Source organism: Rhyacophila brunnea, unplaced genomic scaffold (genome assembly GCF_057557595.1).
Source record: "Rhyacophila brunnea isolate RB1 unplaced genomic scaffold, BYU_Rbru_1.0 scaffold_6, whole genome shotgun sequence".
Taxonomy (NCBI): domain Eukaryota; kingdom Metazoa; phylum Arthropoda; class Insecta; order Trichoptera; family Rhyacophilidae; genus Rhyacophila; species Rhyacophila brunnea.
In genome coordinates, this window is record NW_028233276.1 from 2,002,367 (window position 1) to 2,025,246 (window position 22,880).

At 29.4% G+C, this 22,880-nt stretch overlaps 1 protein-coding gene across 2 annotated transcripts in view; it reads left to right on the plus strand.

Annotated features, from left to right (window-relative positions):
* LOC147065091 (scavenger receptor class B member 1-like) overlaps nucleotides 1-22,880 on the plus strand; it is a 178,637-nt gene that overhangs the window by 37,174 nt on the left and 118,583 nt on the right. Inside the window, exon 2 of one of the 2 annotated variants that reach the window (XM_085956482.1) lies at nucleotides 7,031-7,166. The exons of the other annotated variant lie outside the window; for it this stretch is intronic. Coding sequence (XP_085812608.1) covers nucleotides 7,109-7,166 — 58 coding nt within the window. The 5' untranslated portion in view covers nucleotides 7,031-7,108. The remainder of the gene's footprint in view (nucleotides 1-7,030; nucleotides 7,167-22,880) is intronic. 2 annotated transcript variants of the gene reach the window in all.

Genomic DNA, 22,880 nt, shown 5'->3' on the forward strand with positions numbered 1-22,880 from the left:
GATTTGATTTCCAGTGAGGTCACGTTACATACCTATATGTAATTGTCTCAAAGCCTGTGTGTTTCTGTGATGATTTCACTGTTGCTACTACTATACTACTTTCACTAAGCCTTACGGTATGTTGTAATATAAATCTCCACTCTGTGGAGGCTCATATGATCCTATTAGGATCGGACATGGTTGAAAGAAGAAGGTACATAGCAGAATTCATCGTGTATTTAATATTTTTTTATAATAATATTAATCTTTAATTCAACATATAGGTGGCTCAAATATTGTTTGAACGTACTTGATGCTAATAACACAATATCTAGTAACTTACAATATTGCAATGTGCACTTTTGGCTACCGAAAATAATTCAGAGAAATTGTAGGTACCTACCTAAATATTAACATGAATGTGTTGATCACAGAACTGTATTCTAAAAGAGTCTTAAATATAAATTGAAATACAGCAATCATATATATAAATATTGTATGTAGTAATTTATTTAGGATAAAATCGGTTCTAATGAAACAATAATAGTAGGTTGCTGTTCTATCCAAATGTGTGAAATACTTTCGTATCAAAATTTGTATTGCGTAGACATGCGTAGAAACTTGAATTAGTTTATTAACGACTTACGGAAATGATGTATTGGCTTTCTCTATCATTACATAGTCACCTGATTAGCATTTAAAATGACAATCACTCAAAGTAATAAGGTAATTATAAATTAGTACTACGCACATAATTGCTGACTTTTACATAACTAATCATCTGCTACTGTCAATTAACTGCCTAATGAAGGTTTCTCTCAATCATTCTGACACGTATTTCCAATTAGTAATATTATTTCGTCCTCACGCTGGCTTTTAGTTATACGTCCTGTTTTTCAATGTTATTTTCCTTAAAGTAGCTGAGAGATCACCGCAAGTTTATTTCCTGTTGAAACACAAGTTAAAACTCATATAAACAAAACCAGTTTAATAAATTCATCAACTAAAAATACGTTTACTTCCGGTATGTATGCACTTTCCTTGACCCGTCATTTGACTGACCTCACATTAAATATTATTCTCTCACAAAGACGTTCTCGTGCTTGTCGAGTTTTTCGAGTGGATTCATTGGATGGATTGATTGATTATATATTGACTACCGTATACCATCTTTTGGATTTATGAACTATGATTTATATAAGTACATCTTTTTATCTACTTCATTCATTCATTTCAATTCAGATCATCTGAGAGTGTTCCTTTTAATCTGTGCGCTTTTACACATACCTTTTTAATAAGATGCACACAAAAAACTTGATTACTGTACCTATAATCTCATAATCTAATTGAAGACTATAATAAAATCTGTCAATTGAATAATAATATAGTATGCATTATTTGTTCAGTTTAAACTATTTGTAGAATTGTATATCTGAATGACTTACTCAGTTAAACCTTACACTATTATAAAGAAACTCATGAAACCTAATTATATACTTAGTACAGTAAAATAAAAGTGAGTAAATGAAAGTTGGTTTAAATTTTATGTTGCATATTATTTATTTACACATAATAATCTGACTATGGGCTATAAAGAGACATGTTTAGTTATACTATACAAAGGGACATAAAAATGCCAGATATATATATTTTTTTTTTAGATAATATTAAGAACCAATGATCTTTAAACGTTAATTCAGTAAATTTTAGTCTGCCAGGATGTATGGCATGTAACGCCAATTTTCTGGAACCACATATTATTATGTATTTGTCAGATCGATGCCTTCAAATTATTGAGGCCATATGAAATTACAGATCATTGAATGGTATTAGTCACCATTAGTGCAGAATTAGTGCAGAAATGCAGGCCAATAAAAACCGCCAAACCAAAGTCCGCACCAGACAGTCACTTTTACAAAATGCAGTTGATGCTCTCGGATCTCTTGAGAAAGTTCACACAGTTTTGCTTGTTTACGTAACCGTATAGACAAAAATTAACCTCGTCGTTAAATAAGATTTTATTGTCAAAATTGGGATATAATTAGGATGATAAAATAATAACTATTTCAGTAGGTACGTTGTTGTATTGTATATCACAACATATGAATAAATGGTGAACACAAACGGATATAACTGTCAAGAAAATTATAGCAAATATTGTTGATACAACATAACCTCAGTCAATTGTCAAAGATACCGTTTGAAAAAAGCTCAGTGTAAAAACTTTCGCGCTTTAATTTCAATAAGATTTTACTTATGATTAAATTTGCATTGAATGAAACTCAAATTGTTCCAAATTAAAGGTTATGTTTTACAAATGTTATTGTATTATTGGAGAGGTAATAATATAATACGTATGCTATCTAATCGAAACAATGTAATGACTGTGCTAAAAGAGACAATGAAAGAAATCTCCACATATGATTTCCAAAGTAAATTTTATATACTTAATTGAAAAACATATGTACCGAAAAAATGAAAACAACGAATGAAATATTAATAAATATATTATCTTAATCATTGCATTGATCAATGAGATAGTTTGATCATATGATTGTCTATGATTAATGAGAATTCGTTAGAACCGATTTGTTTTGTAACGAATGTATTGTAGAGCTCTAAGAATCTGTAACGAAATTTCTCTGACATTCATTAAGAGCGTTTCCATTGAGGAAAACCGTTCGAGTTGTGTCTCTAACTAAGCCAAACCGATTATTTCACAACGCGAAAGCGTAGTTAATTCGTCACTATTTGCAGAAGACTTCGTTAAAAAGTTCAATAGAAAATGAGATTGACGAATTATTAATAATTTTCGACGTATTTTTACCTTGTTTTTTTTTGTATTTATACGTTATTGTAATTTTTTTTTAATGCTTCAATGCCATGTATTATTGGACATTGAATTATAAAATTTGTAAGTCACGAAATTTCTTTTAAAAAAAATAATTGAATGTACCTACGGTAATGACATATAATCCTTGAAGTTTTTATGATTTTAAATCAAGATGAGACATAGTGGTAATTAGCATTTGAAATAAAATATTATAATGATTAATGATAATTTATTGTGTTAACTGTCAATTCATGGTGGAAATGCATTGTATTATTAATTAAATTTAATAAAACGCAAGTTTTTTATCGTATTTATTCAACATTTATTAATTAATATCTGAACCGGTATAGTCTAACTCAGAGGGTTGAAATTATCCCTTTGAAGTGGAAGAATCTAGTCCTGCGGGTCTATTCTATACAAAAAGCTGCTTTCGGCCACTACGATGGCTAACTAAGGTAGGTTTGTATCAAAGTATTAGCACTTATTGTAACAATTACTATAAGTTGGTTGTAATTGTTGTAATTGTTGTAATAAGTGCTATATTTTAACAGCACCTCTCTAGGCTGTGATAAAATTTAGAACGAGATAGACAGTTTTGACTGTTTAGATGGCTAACTTACTGTAACAATTGTAATACCTCAATACAAATATGTAATACATACCATCACTTTATCATTTTAATGGTCGATAGTCGCCATGTGTATAGAATAGGCAGGTATTTATTAATGAAAGAGGATTAAGTACGATAAAAAAAGTTACGTTTTATTAAATTTAATTAATAAGATAATTTAGTGAGTATTGTCAAAATAAATAGCTCTTTCTGACTAAAAAACAATATAAGAACTTTTAATAATTGACTATATGAAAATGATAACAGTAAGTATTAAAATCGTAATATATGGTCATGTTTTTTTTCCAAAATGATGTCCACACCAGAATTAATAATTTATCAATCCATTTAAATACGTACGTCACAAGATTTCTTTTGAAAATATTTAATATAATCCAATACAACGTGATGTATTCAATAATCTCAGGAAACTTATAGTATTTAGTGTGCGAATATTAATGTCTGTTAAGGTGGTATTTTTAAAAGAATATAAAATGCTGATTAAGTTTGCAAATAGAGACGAGAGTGATAAATAGAAAGCGAAATATAAAAAAAATTATAATCACAAATCACAACGGGCTGAATAAAAAGTATTTTAAAATGTGCCATCTTACGCAATGTTCTTTTACCTTACCGTACTTTTGATGGCCTCTTTTGGTCAATTACTTAATCAAACTTAATCACTGATGTTTTTTGGTTTCTTTAGCTTTTCACTCTCCAGATAAGAATGCGTTGAATGTAAAATCTCTTTAAATCGTTGATAGTTTTAGAGCAACGGATCAAATAAAAGCATAATTTTCTTCCAATCCATGCCAACATTTTCCTCACAGGAATTATTAAAATGATACGTTATTAATTTACTATTCGTTCATGTATAAGATATTAACTGACTAAAGAAATGATTCAGTTGGTTCTCAGGTATAAAAGTATTAAATGGAATTAGATGAAAAGACGTCAATGCAATATTGGAATTTAGAACTTTTATTATTAAGTCGTAAAGAGAATTCGATTCGAATCTTGAAACTACTCACTTTTCTCAAGTACCTACTAACAAACATTTATAATAGCTATCGATTGATTACCTACTGTTATACTAATATGGTTATCTATAATTAACTAGAGATAGTCCGTTAAAATCGTGAAATATTAATTTCTTCAACTTAAGATTATTTATTTATTATTCGCTCAAATTTCAGTGTAAATACGAAAAAAAGGGCAATAAAACAATCACCACATAAATAATTTATCTATTATTGGCGAGGGTTGGAAGTAGGCTGTTAAGATTCGGCATAAATAGTGCTCACTAAACTTTGTCAGTCATAGTCATTTATTTTCATTGTATTAAGAATACATTTTGCAGATGGTGCAGGTTAGTTTTTAAAAATCAATTAAACACTGCCTTAATTAAGCCACAATAGGTAAAAAATATTCTTCTTTCTATAAAATATTTAAAAATATGCATAGGGTGATGGCATCATTTTAGATATTTCACAGATAAATGAATATTTTTTAAACTATTATTTAATATGGCTTGGATTATGCAGGGTTTAATTCAATTTTAAAAACTAACAAACACTATCTACACATTATATTCTTAGTTCAATGAAATCAAATATGTTCGACTGACAAAGCTTAGTATTCATTATTTGTGACGGATTTTCACAGCCTACTTCCACCCTTCGCCAATGCTGTCTATAATATATTATCTACATCAGTGATTCTTAACCAATGTTCAACAAGAATACGCAAAACCTCGCTACAAAAGTGTGATTTAACACTTTTTTTATAGTTGAGTACACGATTTTAAATAATCAAGGTTTTCACGTGACCTATTTATAAAACAATAACATATTATGAAAGTTTGTCTCGGTTATATATTTGCTTAATGGTTATTACTGGACAAGTTTATAAACACAACATTCAGAACGTCATAAAAAAGCAAATTTAAGTTAAAAGTTTTCACATATTATAATGTGTGTCACCCAGTTAGAGGTTTTTTGTGATCAATAAAAACTATTTAAAGCGTTCCGCCGAATAAAAAAAGTTGGCAATCAATAAATAGACTATTTACATAATATTTATTATATTGGCAGTATGGTGGAGTTTAAACTCACAACCGCCAATTAGCTGACGCAACAAGTTAGACTCTATGATGGGCGATGAAACGTTTTATAATTATGACCAAACACATGAATGAAACAATAGTGTTCTACTTAATCGATTTCGGAAATAATGTACAGTGTTATGTAAGTGTTATCTGCGATATAAGTGTTATTGAGTTCATGCAACATAATATTTGACATATAATAACAATAAACACACATTTTAAAGCTGTGAAACGAATTATACACAAACAAATAATACATAATGTTATTCAACCACTAATTACCTGCGTATTGACGTAGATTCCTTTCCATTTCAAATTAGGCTATAAAGTGTTATGCATTTTTACACTTTTTATAATTGTTTTCGTAATTGACGGCTTAACATGTTAATATATGACATTTTTAGAATATTTAATTAATTTTCTAGCTAGGTTAGAAAACTTATATAACTTGGCACAATTAAATTGTTAAATCGAAAAATTCAACGTGTTTTACTTCCATATTATAAGTTAATATTACGTCTGTTTATAAATAACGTTAAAATAAAATTGCTTATTTGAATTAACCTAATATTATCACAAATGCTTATAGTTTTGAGCGGTCTTTGGTATGAATTATTGGCCATATTATCATGCGGTATTGCTACAAAATCAACATTACGCTAAGTTTTGGTATGGCAATATTGCTGAGCATATTTTGCCTAACTAATTTAACAAAACTTATTTTCCTTTCATTAAAACTATGTGAAATTGGAAAGGTTCGTAGGAATAATATATTTTTAAGTCGAAAGGTCGTTAAAATATTGTTGTTATTCTTTTAAGTAACATTGACATACTTAATCACAAACAAATTAATAATTTAAGTTTATTTAAAATATCCAATAATTTTCTTAATAAAAATAAATGACAGTGCAGTTTTATATTTACTGTAAGAATTATGACTTTACTTAGATTACAACACTACATTTTATATAGTTTTATTATATCAAGAAACGTTTTAGAGATAGAGATAATGTTGATAATTAATTGTTGAACAAACATAATTTTGAAAACACTTCAGAGAAAATATACTATAACCAATAAAAACAATCTTTTTTTTGAAAGAAGTAAGACACCAGTCCCATATCCACCTGTCACCAGCGCCATACTCATTATGCAAAATGAGTATGGCGCCTATTATAGCATAGTGGTCTATGTGCATGGGCACGAAATCCGCGAGATGCAGATTCGATTTCTGTTGGGTGTCTTACTTTTTTCAATTGGTTATTATATATTTTTTCAGAAGTGTTTTCAAAATTATGTATGTTCAATAATTAGAATTTTACATTCATAAATCGTGAATTATTCGTTGAATTAAAAAAAATAGATAGTATACATGGCATCCTTGCCCTATTATCTTCCAATATTATACTATAAAGTTAACCAGTTTCAATAAAAATAATAATTTTAAAATAACGTGTTTCCGTGTCAATTGTTAAATATTGTGTGCTTTTTTATATTCCAGTTTTGATATATACAATAATTGAAGTGTGATATATTTTATATAAGTGATAAATTAAAAAGACAAAACAAATTTGCCAAAATGCAGGGAAGGGATAAACTATGTGCCAAACTGACGAGTACGTTTCTACGGAAGTGGTGTAAGTACTTACTATATTTTATTTTAACAAATAACATATTTTTACAGCTCATTAGTGTGTAAAATGATTTTTTTATTCCATGTCTGAGTAATGTAGTAAATTCACATTATTCTACTTGTATTTAAGCTCAATAAGTAAGAGTGTCGGATTTATTCAGTTCAGAAGAATAAAACGCGATAAATATAATTATAATATCTACATATGTTTTATTTTAAGCATTTTGCATTGCTCTAAATATTATAGGATATGTCTTTTTGATACTGTATAGATTTATATGCAATAAAATATGATTAAATCTGTGTAATTTCACCAATTTATAAGTGCAAACTTATATCTAGCACTAGAAGAATCCAATTGAACTAAGAAAAGAAATTGTAATGGAAAACACTATAAAAATAACACACTGTGATGGTTTAATAGTTTGGATTGCCCAAAACAAAATTAGCTGACAATTAGTATAGAAAAATATTATACCTCACAACACTGGTGTAAATTTTCATGTTCACTTATGTATATTATTGGATTTTCCGCTAATATAGTAGGGATACCCATGGACATTGGGCAGTAATATTAAATAAATGAAATGAGTTTTTACGTTTTATTCTATTTGTTAACTTGCATATTGTGTAGAAGGTTTTTTACCTATATATATTTTATGTAAATTTTATAATAATTTAATTACGAATAATATAATAGTATGTACATAAGTTAACACGATTTATTTAGAAATGTTACTGCCATAATAAGCCTTGTAATTGTACTATGAAACTGTCGATATAATTTATTCATAATCGCGGATAACATCTGAGAATTTTATCTTTTATCCTTGTCCAAGATATTGACTTGTGTTTCATCTTCGAAAATAACCGAATGAATATTAGTATTAAAGCATATGTATGTGGGTTGAACGAAAAGTTTTTAAAATGTCAAAGCTTGTCTATAATATGAACAAAAATAGTAATAAGCAATCCGTAGACCGCACGAGGATGTGTTTTTATTATAATATTATGTTGACGAATGAATAAATTTTTGTTGTTTCACAAAATAATTGATTTGGACAGTTATGTGAAAAGTTAGTATTTAATTTGGCCGCTATGAAAACAAATGTTGTTCATTTCCGATCTAGAACTATTTCGCGTATTACAATCAGTGACGTCCCAAGACAAAATGCCGCCCCTAGGCAGTGCCAAAATGTCGCCATTTTTTTATACAGTACTTTTTATCATCCTTTCATGATTCAAATATCTAAGAAATGTGTTGTATGGATACATTACTAACAAGATATAGTTATACCACTAAAATTCCATTTCTGCTTCAATAGACAATATTGCCAGTCTATGATTTCAGATAGGTACTTACATTTAAAAATACACTCGATAGCTTCCAAAACTCGCTAGTGACTGGCAAACATATTTGGATAGATTTTAAATTAGGTATGCACGTGTCATTGCTGTTCACCAAGAACGTGACATCCAAGGACAACGGAAGTAAACTAGACATCGCGAACCCGACAAAAAATAAAGTCCTGTGAAAACTTTTATAGTACCTAATTAATAATTAATATTTTGTTTCCAACCAGTGAGCTGATTTTTTTAATGGAAAGATATTTCCGTTATTACTAAGTTTAGATAGCTTTCTATGTATACCTAATGATTCTCCTCGATTTGCCGCCCTTTGGGAAAACTGCCGCCCCCAAGCGACGCTCAATATGCCTACCCCCACGGGACGTCACTGATTTCAATATGTCCTACTTGTCACTCTATATTACTATTTACGGATACAAACATTATTGATTATGTATATAATAATAACTACGCAATTATTTTTTAAAATAACAATTTAATTATCCTGACATGCTTGAGGACAAAACGATAATGTGCCGATAATCGATTTTTAATAAAAGTTAAGCATAATATTTTCTGTAATTACTAATTTAATTGTTGTATCGTAACAAGTTTACATGCGTCAATGAATTGCTCACTGTGCAATAAACAACAATTCTGTATAAACAATATTATTATTAGTGGATTTGTATGTACAATGTAAACGTTTAAATATGTACCTACTCATTTTTCAACTCAACATCTCAGAAACAAACCAATATTCACGTTCAATCGATAAAAAATAGTTTATTTTTATACTCACTAGGGCACACATTCTAAACTTTTTTCGAGTTGTGACCCCATCTCATATAAACAAAGTGACCCCTGCAAACCCGATAAACTGTAAAAAAACCTTTTTAATAGAGTAAATAAATCGCATAAAAAATAGATTTTTCAGTACAATATAGACATATTTAAGACAGATTTTTTTCCCAAGCAATTCCATTATTAGTGTCTTCATTTTTTATTAACAATGTTTATAAAATGAGTACTTATTCTTACATTAAAAATATTATTTGTATAATTTAGGTCATATATTAAATTATTTATAATTAAAAAAAATCGTAAATACATTCTTATTTTTTTTAACCTTAAACCACCCTGCATACAAACAGTTACATACTACATTAGATTTAGAACTGTATATTATATAAGTAATAAACTATAGAGAAACGATAATAATAGTAGAAAAATAAAACAAAAGAAATGACAAAAAGCGTAAAATTAAACGATATAAGTACCCACATATTTTAATATATAAACCAAAAAAACAACAATTCTTATAAAACCATTAATATACTAGTTTTCCCCAGGTATAATATAAAATACCTCCTCAGTCCTCTGGATACCTCAAGAGTACATAAAACGGGTCTAGGACGATTTGGCACCGGACAAGTGGACGCTACGGTATTCGAAAATAAATAGACGTTAGGTACTTATAGGTACTAAAATATTCAATATTATTATTTATATTTCAATGATTATATTATGATTTAATAGTTGGTGAGAATGTAAATATGCAGACGTAAACAATGATTTAATCGTGCATAATATGTTTAAGTTCCAACGAAAAAAGAGTTTTTTATTTTATATAAAGCCTTAGGCATGATAATTCTCAATCCGCGATAAAGAATACATTATGTTAAGAGTAAAATAAATTCAAACTACTAAGTAGTAGATAGAAACTAAAATACCTCGTCTACACTTTCGTCTACGACAGTGCGGCGTCCAATTGTCCGGAGGCCAGTCGTCCCATTCCCCACAGCGACTGGATTGCCTATTTGGATTTATATGGTCATTCGCTGTTTCAGATACCCTGTTGAACAGCACTCACCTGTTTTATCATTCAAGTGACAACCAATATCAGCCACCGTCGAAGACGGTCCAAATGTCTTAAAACACAATAAAATTAGCGACATTTTATTATATTTATTATTGTCTGATTATTAAAAATCCATTTATTAATAATAATATAACAAAAAAATATGTATATTTAAATTTCTAAAAATATCTCTGTAATAATATTATTATAGTTACACAATTATTTATTATCTACAGAGTGGTCTATTTGACATTAAAAATGTAACATAATATGCATTTATTCACAATATTAAAAAAAATGTTGTAATATTTGTGTATTTTAGTATACTAACATTGATAATCGAATGGGTATACATACTTGAAAACATAATAACTTAACCTGTTTTATGTAATGATATCTCACCTTCACAGTTAAGTCCACTTTCTATGTTTCTTTGCGGACCTTGAATATGAGTTGCGTTGTTTTTTTTATGGATTCAGCCCGTGATTTTTCTAATATATTTTTTTCCTTAAAATAGACATTGATTTTTAATGAAATTGATAATATCAAAATCGAGACCTTGGTTTCTTTTTAATCTAGATAATATACGCGTAAATAAAATATAAGAATATATTTAAAAATCGCTACTGTTTCATTTTTATAATAATGGTGTAGTATGAAAACATAAAAAAATATACTAAGAATGCTACATGCATAATATTGTGTTTCTCATACACAACTATGCTGTCATGTTCCCGCTTTGGAGTATAAGACAAGCATAAAGTCACGCCCGCTTATCTGTTCCTGCGCCTTATGCTACGTTAACCCTGCAACACGTAGGTCGCTCTTGTAGTATGTGGACAAAAGTATACTCATATAAAAAAATATTTGTTTAGTTTTTTTGTCAGACGTGAATCGAATCCTCGCAAAAAAAAAATCAGAAACGGGTGCTTTGCCATTATTTCATCGTTTGCATGTGTTTTTCAATCGTCTCTAGATGTTTGATATGGAATAAATTTATTATACACCATGAAGTTAAAAACCATAAATATTAAAGACCATTTTGTTTTATAATACCGAAAGATGCGTCTTTTTATATATCGTCACCTCAATACTACAACTAGATAACTCTGATTTGGTCATTGTTGGGAAAATGATATTTAAACTTTACTTGATTATCATAAATCTAGGCTATAATTATTATTTAAAATAAAAATGGAAAATTGTGCTTGTCTAATAGGGAACAATTAAATAATGTTCAATTGTATGAACAAATATTGTAGATATATATTATTTTATTTATTTAATGCATCTAGGGTTTTGTCTATGTTTATGTTTTTTTGTATTCATTCTTGAAAAATGCAGTAACTATGATGTAGATTAACACAGTGGTATTAAAATGTTAATATGTTATCTGTGGTAAATTTTCTGTTTAGGTACCTATTTTTTTCTTCTTCGGCTATGTCCACTCCTTAGCTGGAGCAAATTGAAACCACATGGCACCTCCAAGAATCCATGTCACTCGCCAATTTTCTTGCCTCATACCTTCATCAGTCATACCAACATCCTATCCCATCCACAGTATGTGGCTGAGCTAGTTCCAATGTCGCCTTTTTACTCTCAGCGTGATGAGTGGCTGCTTTGTTCATTATCTTATCTCCTTGTTACTCCAAAAGTCACCCAAAATTTGTCGCGGAAATATGTTCTCGAAGCTTAGTGTATGATAATATCTTTGAGTCTTTGTAAGGCACCATGATTCGCTACCGTAAAGTAGCACTGTCAGAATACACGCGTCGAATAGACAGAATTTGGTTTTAATTGGGTACGGTTGATAGCTCCGGATACTCTGCATAGAGTTGAATATTGCTCCAGCCATTCCCATTCATATAGCGAACTCTCTGTGCAAAATGCCATCTCGCGTGATGTGTACCCCCTGGTATTTGAAACTGTCAGTCGATGTTTTGACCGTCGCTAATCAGAGGGAAATCTGTATCAGAACAGGTGCTATTGCACATAACGTTGATTACCTATTTTAGTGACCTACTTTATTAAGAATACATACAAATTATGTGTGTCTTTTAAAGAGTATTTATACATAATAAGGACAGCGCGATGAGTATAGTTGAAAATAGCTAAACGAAAGTGTTGCTTTTGTGGGTTTAGTTTAACATGGAGTATTGAAAGTGTCAATAATGCAAAGTAAAAATAGATTTAGTACGCTCATTTTCCAGCGTCATAGCTTTTCTTCGATACAATAATTATATGAAAACTCACCGAGCGGTATAAATTGAGTCAAAAGCGTACTCGATTGTAGCGGGAACTCTGGTTGGTCGAACATAACGTGCGTCGAAGCAGTAGAAGCTATCTGGCAGCATACTGTCAATGCTGGCAATAGACAAGAAGGCATTTTCATGGTGCGCTGGACTGTAGGAATTCAGCTTTCCTCGAGATAGTCTTTTCGTAAAAATGATAATAAATTAATATGCCAGTCGAGTGCATGGAAAACATTGCAATTATTGTTGGTAAATATGCTTGTAAAGAATGACATATAATAACGACTGTGCGTACTAATATAAATCTACCATAAGATAAATATGGATTGATGGATCTTCGGGTTATAAGCAATAGCGAGAGACCAAGCGATAGAATCTGATATAAAGTGAAATTATATACGCTGTATATATTATATACAAATTATGCCTATCTACTTCATGCAATAAGAATAAATGTATTCGAATACACATCTTTCACTCTTTGGAAATTCTTCAAAAACTTACCTATTAGAAAAAATCTTGAAAAATGATATGGTGGTGGGCGGGACTCGAACTCACGTGCATTAAATTTTGGTCAATGCGCTTTACCAATTTAGCCGCCTGTACCCTACTTAATTATCGAAGAAATTATCTAATATCCATGTGACTGAAGTTTGTTAAATTTTATTATTACTGACCGGCTTTTGTGGTTTGAATCGAGGTACCCAAGGCCTGAACAAAAACGAACCATAATTGCGAGCGAGCAAGCGTTCGGAACGCTTATATTTCCGCAATATGGGTTAGAATAAGATAGAATTTCTACGGCTGAATTAAATATTTTTTGTAGACGTCGCCGGTAAATATTGATTAGAATGACTACTTCATTTAAAAACTGCGAGCACGTATTGCTGAAATTTATTGTTTTTGTAATAAATATAAAGTCAGTGGTAATTATTTTTTGGTAATTTAGTAGAAAATATGGTTAACTATATTGTGTTTAAATTTGATAGCCGTACTGAGAAGTAACGTGATGGTATAACGTTTCATAGCTAAGTTAATAATAATAAAATTGAGTTTTTACTGTGCATTATACGCAGAAACACGGATTCATTTTGCTGAACAATAACCACTCTCTTTATATTATTACTTTGAGGAGGTATTGATAATAGATACTTGCCTTGGTTCCTAACCGACGTGAAAATGTTGAATAAATGATGTTACATTCTTTATATCTGGTAAATTATTTTCTGAAGAAAAAAGTTTATAAAAAAATCATTACACCATCAAAAAGCCACTATAAATATTTATAATGTCTTATGACATGCTAATATTTATAATTAAATAGTTTTTTTATCATATAATTTATTATAAAACGTGTGTGAAGATAAAATTGAACAAACATTACTAGGTAAATATGATAGTGATTTATTTACTATCATATTATACCAGTATAACACGTCATTGATGCAAAAGAAGATATATTATTGCATTGTCTACTATATGCTTGATGCAACTATTATAAATAATATAACATTGAAATGTGACAACTGAAAAATATAACAACAAAAAAGTTTTTATATATAATTTTATATTAAGTTTTTTTTATACATTTGCTATGGTTCAAGCATTATAGTTATTTTTTAGTCTGAAATTAATTTTTATATGTAAACTACCTATATTTTTCTCGATTTTTTTTATCGCACGGCCCTCGTAATCCAGTGCGTAAGGCGCTGGATTTATATCCGGAGGCTCCGGATTCGATCTTTGTGAGGTCACAATCTAACTATCCCCTACAGATGGAAAAATAATGGATTGATTATGAACACAGAAATAAACAAAACCTATCATTTTTTATTGAGTGTTATAGATCTTACATTTTTTATACATGTATTTGTGTTATTTGTGGAAGATTATTTGTTTAATATTGAGCTATTCTTACAAATTATAAATGTTTTGACGTTCCCGCAAATACAGTAGCCACTCTATTGTACGTATTTTATATAAAATTTCTATTTGTCAGTAATCTTATTAAAATAAATCGTCAAATGCGAAGGAAGAAGTTTACTCGTATGGAAATATAATACATTAAATAAAGTAGCACACTGAATATATATTTTGTAGTATTTAGAAGCTATTAATTGCAAAGCAATTACATAAATTTTATCTTTTACAGTTGACATATAAATAATATTCTATTTTTAAAAAATACACTCACTTTAAGAATGGAGTGTTTAGTAATTATTAGTGATGGACTGAGTAAAAAAAGTGACGGGGATGATTAGAAACTAGTGATGGGGTGATTTCATTTAGACATGTTAGAATAAGATTTGTCTATTAGATATTCAGTATCATCAGGTACTAAGTTACGGATGTATGTATGTTAATAAATAAAATTTATTATTATTTAACATATTTTTACATGGCTGATGTATTAATTAAATGCATGCAAGGCACCGCCTTCTCCATGCAGTTTGATCAGTGTTACTTATCGTATTTCCTACTTTACAGTTCGTTACACTTAACGATCATGCAAAATAAATCAATTTATTTATTCTTCTATGAAAGAGGCTTCTAGGTGTTTGTCTAATGGTTAAACACTATGTGTCTATAAATAAACTCAATACGTGAACTTTCAATGAGTCCAGTCTCCACTTTAAAATTATATAATGTAATTTATATTGTAAGTAATCTACTTGGTCAAATCTTATGTTTTTTAGAAGTGCCCACATACGTGCCTTACATGACGTGTAATGGAGGCTTTTTTCAAATAATACATAAGGTACTGGCTTCACTTTCCAGCTTTCAGGTTCGATTCTTGGTGAAGTAAAAATATACATAAGTACCTATGTCATTTTCTCAAAATGTAGAAGCTTTTGTGATTCTTTCACTGTTACTAGGTACTGCCTGTATTCTAATAATTTTACTGTCATTGAGTCTCGTGGTACATTGGTAATGGCGGTTATATGCATTGATTATCCAAGCGTATGTTTAAACGTAGAATATATCGCACCGTGAGTGTAAAACCAAGGCATCTCCAAAAGATATATTTTGGATATATTAGGGTTTGAAGTCTTCATTTTATTAGGACAAATAGAGTTTCTAAAAAAAAACCATAATATTTGGTTTATATCTACTATCTACATTATATCTACATTATAATGCATGTTCTTTCAGTTACTTCACTTTAACATTATCAAGTTCACGACTTTTGCAGTTGTTTTGCATTTAATCTCGAAATCGAAAAATTTGCAGATGCCGTGATTTTACACTCACGGTGCGAATGTCTTAGAATTAGCTGCGGTTATTCAGGTATATATTATAACTTGAAGACTTTGGATATTTGAATTTCCAATGGATTATTAGTTATTGCCCACTATCCACCGATTAGTTTCTGATTTATATTTATTGCTAAAAATTGCTAAGAATGGTAGCCCACATAGGGTCCGACTTAAATACATACTCTATTTGTATGTATAATAGAAATACAAATAATACTGGATGTTAGAGATATAAAAATAAACAAAATATTTAAAAAAAAATACGTTTGTAAGAGAGTAGTGACCCCTACAACGAGCCCAAAATTTCGAGAAAAGAAGAAGACAGAACACGCGGTGACAACTCAAATATCTATCATTACTCTGACCAAACATCTGTATTAAAAAAACTACGTTCTTCATTTGGAGGTCCTAACCAAAAAATATTAAATAAATATATATATGTACATTGTATAATATATTAGACGGACAGTTAAATAATATTATCTATTCTAATTCTTTCTTTTTCGACGTTTCGGGTTCGTTACTGAAGTATTTTTTAAGAATGCAGTGACCTCTGCAAAATGAGCCCGAAACGTCGAGAAAAGAAGAAGGAAGAACACACGGTGACAACTCAAACATCCATAACGATAATAAACAACCGTAAAAGTTTCAAACATTATATAATGAATAATAATCAATTGATTAAAAAGCAGAATATATTTCGTGATTATTGTGCAGTGTTAAGTATTTATTTGTTAATGAAACCTGTCTCAAAAGGCTTGGCTAAATGGTCAAACGCCAAACACACCGAAAGTTCAAGTTCAATCGTAGAGTCAATTTTTATTTTCTCAATTCCTAAGGAAACACGCTTGGATTTTGGTTGAGGAAAAATACAACAATGACGTCTTACTTGCACAGCGCGAATGATTTGACTTTGAAAAAAGCCTATTATTGTATAATAAACAATTTGTTACTTCACTTCAGAAATAAATTCGGGCATTCATGAAATGATTGATATTTTTTACGTGGTGTTTATAAAAAATGTTTTCACGCATATTAGAACATCGATATCGAACGTTTTGTAAACATATTTCAAATAATATCATATTATCAGTTTATAATTATTGATTTGATTTATTTTGCTAATCCATTATTTGAATCGCTTTTAGTTACGTTAGTTTTATCGTCCGGCATTTTTATACATTTACATATAGCCAAAAATTATTGATAACAAATCTTGAATGGAGTGGAATATAAATCCACATCTTTGACAATCTGGTCAAGTAATTTACAATTATCCTACTAACTCAAGTTCATCTGTATGTGTTTGGTGATATATTGATATTTATGTATTTTCAATGAAGAATATAATATTACATTCTGACACCTTGTGTATGTCTTGAGTAACACATAAATCAAATAGGTGCGTAAATATTGTTGACACTTACGATGGCCGAGCAGGTAACGTATCGGCCTGTAATGTCGTGGGTTTCGGATTCAATTCCCGGGTCTGGTAAAAAATAAATCATATGTTATTTATTAATGTGTATGGAAATAATAGGTTTAGCAATTGACTAACTAATACAAATCGGTTATATTATGATCTTCTTAATATCATAATTTAATTGTTGTATTGAGTAGAGAAATATCTCTCATATATTATGTCATATATGGTGGATAAGTTATTAATTTATTTTTAAAATTAATCTACTGATTATAAAATCACATCTTGTCTATTAATGTTTATCGATATAATAGGTTTAGCAAGCGACTAACTAATTAAAAATCGGTTATATTATGATCATCTTAAGATCGAACGCAGTAAAAAAATGAGATTACTTTGGAATTTAAATATTGTATTACATATAAGAATAATAATTCTCATATATGTGCCATTTATGATGGATAAGTTAGTAATTTACATTAAAAATAATCTATTGATTATAAAATCTTCATTTTAACGGTTTAATTTGATTTAGTTACATAAGGTCGATTTTTTAAAATTATAAATTATCCAAATAGACGTCATGCATATATTATGATCGACTGTGTTTAGGAAAAAGGGCGTAACCCTCGATTTTTTGAAAAGTGCTTTTATTAGATATTAACAATGTATACAACTAAATACACGTTCTGTAAAAAAGAAGTAAGCCGTAAATGCCAAATTATTATCTAAATTCAGGTTTTAATTGAGCTTTAATTAAGTTTCGATTTAAGGAAAAAAGCATTTACCCTCAATTTTAATGATTTTTCTGTAATAACTTCTTTAAATACTATTAGATCGAAAAGATATAACACCAAGTTGTCAATCATCTTGTACCCAATGTCCCTATTTTATTTTTAATATTGAACCAAAATCATTCAAAAAACGTTTTTTGCCTCTTCTGTAAAATTTGTTCTGTGAGGGTTATGCCCTTTCTACTAAACACGGTCGATAATATGTATATGAATAATTATCTGTTATTATCTTATACATTATTATCTGATTTACACTATAACTTAAACCTGTTTTATATTTAAATAATATATACATAAATAAAACTTAAGACTCATTTTTTCATTGAAATGTTTGTTTCCAGTATACCGTTTTCACATTGGCAACACTGTCACGGTTAATGTCCATTATAATAAGTGTGGGAAGCCTTTCTTAAAAGGAACAAAATATTTCACCACATAAGATAATCGTCAAACACGTAATTTTAGAGTGCTTATTAGGGAAAAAAATATTAGACCTTGACACTCTTACGGGTAATAAATAATAGGATTTAGGTTTTCAATTTTATAGGCATTTCTTATTTTAAATTCTGTTATTTTAAACCTAGTACATTGGTTTTCAATTACTTTAATGTATATTTTTAAAATCTTATCGAATAAAATCGACAATAGATTCTCGAACCATCAAAATTCATAAAAAACTGTTAATTAAAAATAGAATTTGATTTTTTTTTGTGTATAAATGGAGCTTAGAGTGGATATCATCAGCCTCTACAAGAACATACATATGAATCGATACGTTATTTATAACACAGATATCTGGCCATGACTACAATTGATGAAATGAACCACCATTTGATTTTTTTTTAAATTTATTTTGATTGTTGGGTTGATTATTAAGAGGAACGGTAGATAACAGAATAGACAACTAAAGGAACTAATTTACTTTATGGATGAGGATCTAAATGGTATAATAAAATTATTCAGTGTTGATAGATATGGAATAAGCTTACACACACGTGAAAGAATATATTATTTAAAATCGTTACGTCTGTATAACAATACCGCATTGAAGTTTGTTACGTAAGCAAAACGCACATTAAATATTGATAATATTTGGGGAAATTTCGGAAACTTTGTATTTATCGTATTTTTTGGCCTCAAGGTTCAAATAGACTATATATGACGATTGGGGACATATGTGCCAAGAGCGTTTTAGTGTCTATGATCATATATATATGCCATTCCGACACATTATACATACACATTGTTTGACAGCTATGACATCGTATTTACATTCTGTGACACAGGACGCCAACAAAACAAAAGAAACGAGTTTTTCGGCATTTATATGACCGATCGTCATAGAGTCTATTTGAGCCATAACTGTCATTTAATAATAAACCAAATTTGTCTACAAAATCTTTGTCTATGGCGACAGGCTTTCACGTTTTCATTTTACTATTCTGTTCTGTGGTATTCCCAGTTCTGCCAAAATAGAGAATATGAATAGAACCATAGTTACCAATTCAACCATACTGAAAACATTATTTTGATAAATTACAATACACATAGTATGATAGGCTACCTATTTATTAGTCCAAACTCGTTTAGGTATAATAAATTATTTATTATTGGTAAACATATTTATTCTTCGCTTAGTGACACACATTTTTTTTAAACTTACTCTTTGACATCAATGTATTTGGGTTAAAGATATTATAAACTTTTGGTCAAGGCAAAATAGCTGGTGGGTTGAATACTCTTATTCTAATATTATTTTCAAGGTTTCAAAAATTTCGAAATCGTGTCGGTATTAATTAACTATTTAAAACAAGATCGGTTATTAATATATATATATATTTATTTAGTATTTATTTCAACATACTTGTTTTTTAAATATATAACAATGTTTTTATGTAATTAATAAGATTGTACAGGATATGCAAAAAGTATCTACAAACTATATAATTAAATGAATACCTTCAAATGAATTCAGAGGAATGGTAGCTATACGATATTCTAAAAAAGATACTTATTTACCTTATATATCAATATGAACGCTTTATAAAACGTATAGTTTAGCCAAATGTGTCACACAATTTCACGATATACCTATACATAATATTATTACATATTTTATTGAGTGTTATTGTGGATGATCTGCATTTGCAGAATTTATAGACTGCACGCACTTGGTATATTTATATAATTTCAGTGGCATCTAAGGGTAGCATTTAATTATATTTAATTATAATTTATTGTAAAAAAAATATTATATTGCTAAATTATATTTAATTATAATTTATTGTAAAAAAAATATTATATTTAAATTATTATTATTATTAAAATTATTATTAATATCGTATTTTGAGCATATTTTTAGACATACGAGCGACTAAAGGATGCTTTGAATAAATCTATTCTAATATCTACGTAATAATTAAAGGATATGCCGTATAAAGGTTGAATATGAAGAATTTGGGGAATATTTTGTAAAGAAAACCTGTACAATTTGTGAATTTTGTAGGTAAAATGTATATTATGTTATTTTGGTGCCGTATTTTCTCTCAACATGTTATAAATTAACTAAGAGGCATATTCATTGCACGCAAAAATATTGAATTATGTATTAGAGTTATTCCTTAAAAAATATGAATTAAATATTAATACTATCGACCGAAGGTACTTGTTGGAATTTGAATTTGAATTCAAATGGATTTAAGTTTTGTACTATTCCATTTGAGTCGTTCATTGCGACCCGGGTTTCGCCTTTTCGGCATCTTCAGGCTCTATGTACACTCACCAAAAGGTAAATACAATTAGATACATTAAATTACCAATACGTTGTTATTGTTCCCAGAATTGACGATTTTGCATTTTTTGAGTGTAGTATTTTTAAAACGTTTTTATTAGCTCGTATTCTTGTTTGTTCGGTGGTTGTTTGTCCAGTACAAATCTTGCAATCGATTTTTAACTGACTTCCCGACTAACTAGACATTTGAACCTTTTAGAATATATCAGAACACGATGCCAATGCATTTTTTAAATACTTTTAGCCATCTTTAAGCAGAATTGAATTCATTTTCAGTTAATTCTGTTTCGTATGGAAAGTTATTTCAGAAAAATCCGTAAAAAGTAAAATACTATTATTGGTTGCTAAGGGAGTGGTTCTAGCAACTAAATTATTAATATATACGTACGTTCCTATGGAAATCAAAATGAAATGTCAAAATGACATTTCAGTATTCTATTTTTGATTGTTTTTATTTACTTCATATCAAGTACAAGTTTGAACATATTGAGCATAATAATACAACAGAAAATTTAAAAACGTTGTATGTATATAAAAAAATCTTTTTATATTGTAATTATTATTGATTATAATTACTAATGATCTATTATTAGGTTTTGACGATACATACGCTTATCGAGTTCATTATTAGTGATTAGGTGGGGGTTTTTAAAAACACTTAACTATTCATAATTTGTTTGTTATATTTTTTATTGTGATCCTTGACTTAATAGGTAGGTGATAAAGTTTTTACCTACTTTATTGTAAGAATTTATTACTTATATAAGTTAGAACTAACTGTAATCGTTGTGAAAGTATATTTATTTACCTTTTGGTGAGGGTGCAATTAAAATAGTGCCTGAAAATGCGCAAAGGCGAATCCCGGGTCGCAAAAACGACTCAAATGAATGTACAAAACTTAAATCCGTTAAAATATAAATTAAACGGTTTAAATTGAATTAATACTAACAATTCAATAAATTCAAGTGCTTGATAACAATACCTTTATTATATTAATAGGTTATTTAGACTAATTTGATTTGTTAAGATGTTTGGACGAATAATTCTTTTGTATTGCTTCAATTACCATGCGTACTTGAGCCAGCGCCTCTTTGGATGTAAAATAAGGCCGCTGCATGAATTAGTTACTGGTGAAAGTTACTGGAACTGTGACGTCACTAACACCGATAAAACATGGCTGCTATTACACACACTCACTCATAAAATCACATCACGGTTTTATTATTAATATGATGCATTCATTCTTGCGAAGCTATGATTCAAGAAACATATTATAACAACATCACTGAGTCAATTGAATACTACAGTTGGAAAATTAAGTACAAAGGGAATAACTGTATACTACCTACAGTTAAATACCTAAACGTAATGTTGTTAGTTTTTTTCTAACGGTAATGTTAAAATAGTGAAAATAATGTGCATTGGCTTTAGCAAAGAATAAAAATACATCTAAAACAGAAAACCGCAGTCATTAACTACATTATGTAGTATCGGATATCTTGAAAAATCATTTTCGATGAGTTATATAATATTATAGAAAGGCTGACTATGGCCTCAATGATGTATACCGATGCCAATAGGTATACCTCTAAAAAATGTTGAGACGCCACTGTCCAAGAAAGTCAGCAAATCCTATCTCTAGCCTCCGCGTGGCGTCCCCCGGGCAATGCAGATAATGTGCTGTATAACGCAACATAATATCTGTAGCTAATAGAGAAGGGTGCAAGGCGAAACTCTGGCGCCTTAAAACGAGAGACCTTTGGCTACGGAAAGGATCACCCAGACAGAAAAACCACACACCAACCCGTCTGGACAGCGTGGTGTGTTATGTCCAAAACCTTCATATGAAAACAAAAACTTCTAGAACCCGGCCCTCATTCTCCGGAGGCCAACCTGATACTGATCACGGCAGCGATCAGCTAAGGAAGGCAGAGGGTGCTAAAAATCCCCGGAGACCCGGAAAAGGCTGCCAACAGATGACCATTGCTACATA